At 37.4% G+C, this 5,421-nt stretch overlaps 1 protein-coding gene across 1 annotated transcript; it reads right to left on the minus strand.

The window, feature by feature from the left end:
• Nucleotides 1-342: 342 nt before the first annotated feature.
• Nucleotides 343-1,658, minus strand: srxn1 (sulfiredoxin 1 homolog (S. cerevisiae)). The gene is made up of 2 exons (XM_020637938.3): nt 1,512-1,658; nt 343-552 (listed from the first exon to the last, which is right to left on the minus strand). Exons 1-2 carry the CDS (start codon nt 1,656-1,658, stop codon nt 343-345), a joined length of 357 nt encoding a protein of 118 aa, XP_020493594.2.
• Between the last annotated feature and the right edge of the window lie 3,763 nt (nt 1,659-5,421).

A 5,421-nucleotide genomic window follows, 5' to 3' on the forward strand; every position in this document is an offset into this window, starting at 1 on the left:
CAACTGTACAAAAAAATAACTGCCAGTAAATATGAATTTATTTATATTAGAAAAAACTGGTGATAGATATTAAATCCTTTACATGGCAGACATTCTCTTGGTGGACGGGTATAGTTTATATAAATAAAACACAGATTTACACAAACAGACTGATATATATCCTTTAAATAACATTACATAAGTTCTAAAAAAAAAACTTTTTTTGTTTGGTTAAAGAGTTACATTTCCCCCTGCTGGTAAATCGTCACTCTGCAGTCAGCAGCTGAAAGAGAAAGCTCCATGTGTGTGAATCACCTGAACGAAGTCTCTGAAAAAAAAATAAAAATCTAAGCTGCTCCAGCGTCAGCGCAGATCAGGTGTGGAAGCCCCCAGGTAGGTGGTGAGGTCTGAGTTGTTTGATTTGATGAGCTTGGCTGGGATGGTCGACATGTTTAACCTCTGATAGGCAGCGAACCTGTGACAGCCTCCGAAAGAGTAGTAGTAATTCCCCCCCTCTCGACCTTTGATCCAGAGCACATCAATGGGAGGAACAACACTGACGTCTGCCGACTCCTGGAAGGACCGAAAACATGACGCTCAATACATTCAGCACGTTTAGAGCAGAGAAGAAAACAAAACATCAAAACACAAAACCTCTACACTCACATAAATATATCAGTGCATGAGCTTTATGTTCTCAAAGCTAACCACTTCAGAGATAGTGGTTTTTTTGTTTAGATTTTCTTAATTGAAAATGAAGCTGAATTCCCCTCTGCAGCAAAGGTGAAAAGATAACATTTGGATGCCATCCAAGCCCTGCCTTAAATGATTCTTTATTACAAATCTCAGGTACAGTAAATTTGCAAATCTCAGGTACAGTAAAGACGGTGAAGTCTCACAGTAATCACATCTTCAGTCTACAACTGTGGGATTCTCCTGTCTTGTTACTATTGTAACGTGAGGGTCCGACGTGTGGTGGACGGATCGCTTCAGTTAAGAGACACAGAAGGATGGAGACGGATAACTTTCTCAGCAGCACTTTACTGTCACCCACATTGTTCTGCTACACAACAACCAACACTTCCATGTTACTCATCACGTGTCCCGTCCTTAGCCAATCAGAGGTTAGGATGATTCAACTCAAGGCAAACATTATGACAAACACAGAAGCAGATTCAATATAATTTGGTCACAGTTACTAGGTGCTACTGCAAACATTAAAACATGCAAGTATATCAATATTAACTTTGTAAACTCAAATATGTAAATAGTTCACTGTATCTATGTTAACTAATTTTTAACTTAAACTTAAATGCATGGATTAACTCAAATATATGACTTTACTTCACTTTTATTTATTTTATTTTTTTATTTACTCCCACAAGTAAATCACAACATGTTAAAGCCTATGTAAGTTATTTATAAAGAGATACATTTGACATGAAAACAAATCATCATTTTACTGTCTTAATGCAACGCCATATCCTTAACTTTTACATGTATACATAGGCTACATATATTTATTTTTTTACCTTTATTGTGTTCATCAGACTCTGGACTTTGAGCTCATCCAGTACAGGAGGAACAGGTCTGATGATGACATCCATCGGGACGTGATGAACCTCTTTGATGTTGTCCGAGTGAATCGACTGACCTGACTGAATGGACTCTGACGTCATGTTTCTACAAGACGAAACAAACAGTTTCACCCCGGGGTTACCGCCGAGCCAAAGCCGAAACATTTACCTGCTGACCGTAGCAGCCTGGTTCATCTACTTCCTCGAAACTAGTTTGTTTACGTAGGGCGTAACGTCAGTGTCGTCAACAGAATGTTTTAATTGGTCACTGGCGCTGTCAATCACAGATGTGCCACGCCCCCTCAGAACAATTGGTTGGTATGAGTTAGTTTGGCAATAAATAGACCAAAAAGCTTGTTTTTTTTTCTAAAGTTAACTTCTTAAAACGTGTGTTTGTTTTAAAACTGTCCTTTGTGGTCATATTATGTTAAAGAATGACAATGCCTGCTGAATTAGATAGCTGGCATAGGTTGAAACTACTGTTGCATAGTTAAGAAGTTGTCAATGCAACATTAATATGACATCACTTTTTAAGGTTAATATGGTTTTCTAAGCAACAACCCAGAACTTTCTGAGCAAAGTAACCAGTTATTTGTAGTGGAGTCAACTAATGAAGGTAAGTTCAAAATGTTGTCTTTTTTTTAGCTTTGTTTTTAGGCTCCACCATAGACTGTAAAAATAAGTAAATTACTATTAAGTAAGTATAAGTTACTGTAAGTAATTTACAGTAACTTATCTGGCTCTGTATCTGCTGATTAATCCAGTTCTCTGGTTATTAACTAAATATTTCTGTAACATGATACTGGGCAGGAAATGTAGATTGGGTGATTGTTTAAATGAATGTCAGCTGTAGACATAAGGTTAGCTATTAGAAAGGTTTGAACTGATAGTGGAATTTGATCAGCTAAACAGTAATTTAAAACTCGTTATTAAGCTTTAAATGTTAGGAAACTGCAGATTAAAGAATTTTCTGTAGGTATTACTTTCAGTGACCCTTTCCGGTTGTCACATTGTTTTTACCATTTAATTTGATTCAATTGGTAATGTCATGTGAATATATAGGCTAGTACAATCTCCTTAAATATATGAATTTCTCTCTTTTGTCTGTACAGCCACATAATCAGCATTTAAGTCAGAATGTGTAGAAATGCAGTATATCTCCAAGTCATGAAAGTCATTCATAGCATAATAAAGTACAGAACAATACAGACAAGGAAACAAACAGAGCATTGTATTACACCAAATAGTGACACATGTAATTGTATTTTGAATTGTCTTTGCTTTAACAAACATTCCTACACTTTGTTTTCTCATATGCTGAGAATATGTTTGAAGATAAATGGACCTGATCTGTCGTTAAACTTCAATAACAGAAATACTTACAGTATTTAAATACTTACAGTATTTAATTACAGTAGTAAATCAATAAAATGACCATGAGCAACCAACTAAGAAGAAGTAATGGAGTATAAATCTCATAACAAAGTGAAGTGTTTGTTTTTCACACAGAACATTAGGGTTAACAGGCTGGCTTCCTGGCATGTAAACAGCCTTTATTGTTAGAAAGCTGTTGAATATTTCTTAGTATCTATAGATGTAGTGCCAAACACAAACGTTAGCCCTTTTCTAAGACAACTTATTCATTTCAAGGCCAAAGTGTTTCTCATTAAATTGTATTCCTGCAATTAGTCATGCAGTTGAAGGGAGCCGCTACAAGCTCACAATCCTTTGGTGACAATAGTTTTTAATGAGGTCAGTGTTTTGTGTTGTCGACTGTTGGTGTGATATAGGCTTCCTCCATCAAAGTGCACTAGTTGGTGATTTTCTATTTTTGCAGGGATTTCAAAGAGCCAGCCAGGTTGCTGTGGTTACAAAAAAAGGGACGTCTGGGCCCGCAGCATCGCACAGGTAAGTGGAACGCTTCAAAGATTTGTGGCAGTGGAGTGGAAACAGAACTATTGTTGTTTTCAACCAACGCACAGCTACAGCATCTTCTAATGAGACAATTAAAAATGATTTCTTGGACAGGAGAGGCAGGCCATTATATTGAATTATCACAAATACTTTGAACTGCAATGGCAGCATCTCTTATGTTGATTAATTGGTCACACGGGGATCAGTAGCAACATGAAGGAGGTCTATATATATATAGCGTTTAATCATTAACGGTGGTATCAGTACATTATATATCCTTGTAGAATAAAACAGAACAAAACACAGCCTGTGATTTAGGACCTGCAGTGAATGTAATCACCTTTTTTAAGTTTCGCAGCAACAGAAACGATCTGTTTATGGTTTCCCCAAAAGTCATTTTAGATTTTCTGCCTTTTTTCCCCCCCCTGGAAGAGCAATTTGGCGGATAGCACTATAATATAAAGTAACTCAACATCTCCAATTAGACTGTAATATGCTGTTATCGAGCGTGCCGCTGCCTGCATGACTTGGTGTTACTGTCTGAATAACTACAGTATTGTAAATATGTATGGTGACATATCCCCCCCCTGGGCATTCACCACTTTATACAATGTCAGATTCAAGTGGTTTCTTTGCTGTCAATCAAAAGCCACTTTATCACACGCTGAAAGATGCCAACATCAAACAAAGAGAAAAAAACAAACCCTGTCAGTCAAAGCATATAGACATGTAAATCATCTCCAGTGCTGAGGTGTGTTTGGAGTCCCACTACACTCTGTGTGACCCTCTGCTGTCACAGCAGGACTGTATTCTAGTCACTAACATATCTCAATTACTTAGATTGAGTTAGTCACACAGGTACAGCGGCAGGTCACGGAAGAACAGTTCCCACATAATGATTTGCTGTTAATATTAGATTTCAGTCCCCGTGGGATTGTCACACTTAGAGCAGCTGGAGAAAATTACCTGCCAGCGTTCCGACAGGGAAGTGAGCTATATTTATTTATACCATCTTTTTTTTTTTTTTTTTTTTTTTACACGTTGACATGCTTTTAAAGTGATAATTATTCTGACGCCGATTTCCAGTCTTCAAACTATAGCTTTGTGATAGATGAACGTGTCTAAAATTGTGACACGGTTTAGCAGCGGAGGATGTTGCTGTGTTTGCGGCTGGATGTGTGACTGATTTGTTCACTGATGTTGATTATTCTCTGGTGGCTCTCGCAGCTTAAATTTATGAAATTACTCTCTGCGCTGACTCCTTCTAGTAAACTGCCCAGAACGGGATTTCTGTTTAATGATCTTCCTTGCCTTGAAATTAAATTGCTCTCCCAACCTCACCCCAGAGAGAAGAGGCGCAGTACATTTGGAGTGAGATTATTTAGATGCGGATTAAGCTGCAGACTTACATTTCAGTTCATTAATATTAACCCTTAAAACTGAAGCAATACATGTTTTCTTTTTCTTTTTTTAACTGTTCAGACATCGACACAAAAAGCTTTCAAATATTCTCATTTATCTGTAAAACAAATGATAAAAAACCTTACTTCTGTAGTTATTTTGCTTCCTGTGTTTCTGCATGTATTGTATATATGAAAAGGAAAAAATTAGCTATTTAAGGAATGCACTCCTTGACTTCTGCTTGAGTGCTGATGACAAGTTGGATATCTTAGATGCATAAAAATGTGATTTTGACATGACTTCAAAAAGAGAAGCATACGGATGAGGTGGACCCTCTGCCAACAGAGAGACGGGGAAACAGATGGGTTTTACACAAACAGCACAAACATCAAGAACACTGAGTTAAAGAGCTTGGCAGTCTCACTTGATGAAACAGTGAGGAATGGAGGCACTTTTAATGAGCCTCTCTCCTGTGATGCAGAATGTGAAAAGACAAACTGTTAGCTCTTAAAGGGCCAGTTACAGTTGGTTGGCCCTGAATGGTTGAAAA

The sequence above is a fragment of the Labrus bergylta genome, chromosome 12 (assembly GCF_963930695.1).
Source record: "Labrus bergylta chromosome 12, fLabBer1.1, whole genome shotgun sequence".
NCBI classification, from domain to species: domain Eukaryota; kingdom Metazoa; phylum Chordata; class Actinopteri; order Labriformes; family Labridae; genus Labrus; species Labrus bergylta.

What these genes read in the sequence shown, in the direction of transcription:
- srxn1 (XM_020637938.3), bottom strand. Translation starts at nt 1,658, where the DNA reads ATGACGTCAGAGTCCATTCAGTCAGGTCAGTCGATTCACTCGGACAAC. An exon ending in GTCTGATGAACACAATAAAG is followed by an intron (nt 553 to 1,511) that starts GTAAAAAAATAA and finishes CGGTCCTTCCAG; the next exon opens with GAGTCGGCAGACGTCAGTGT.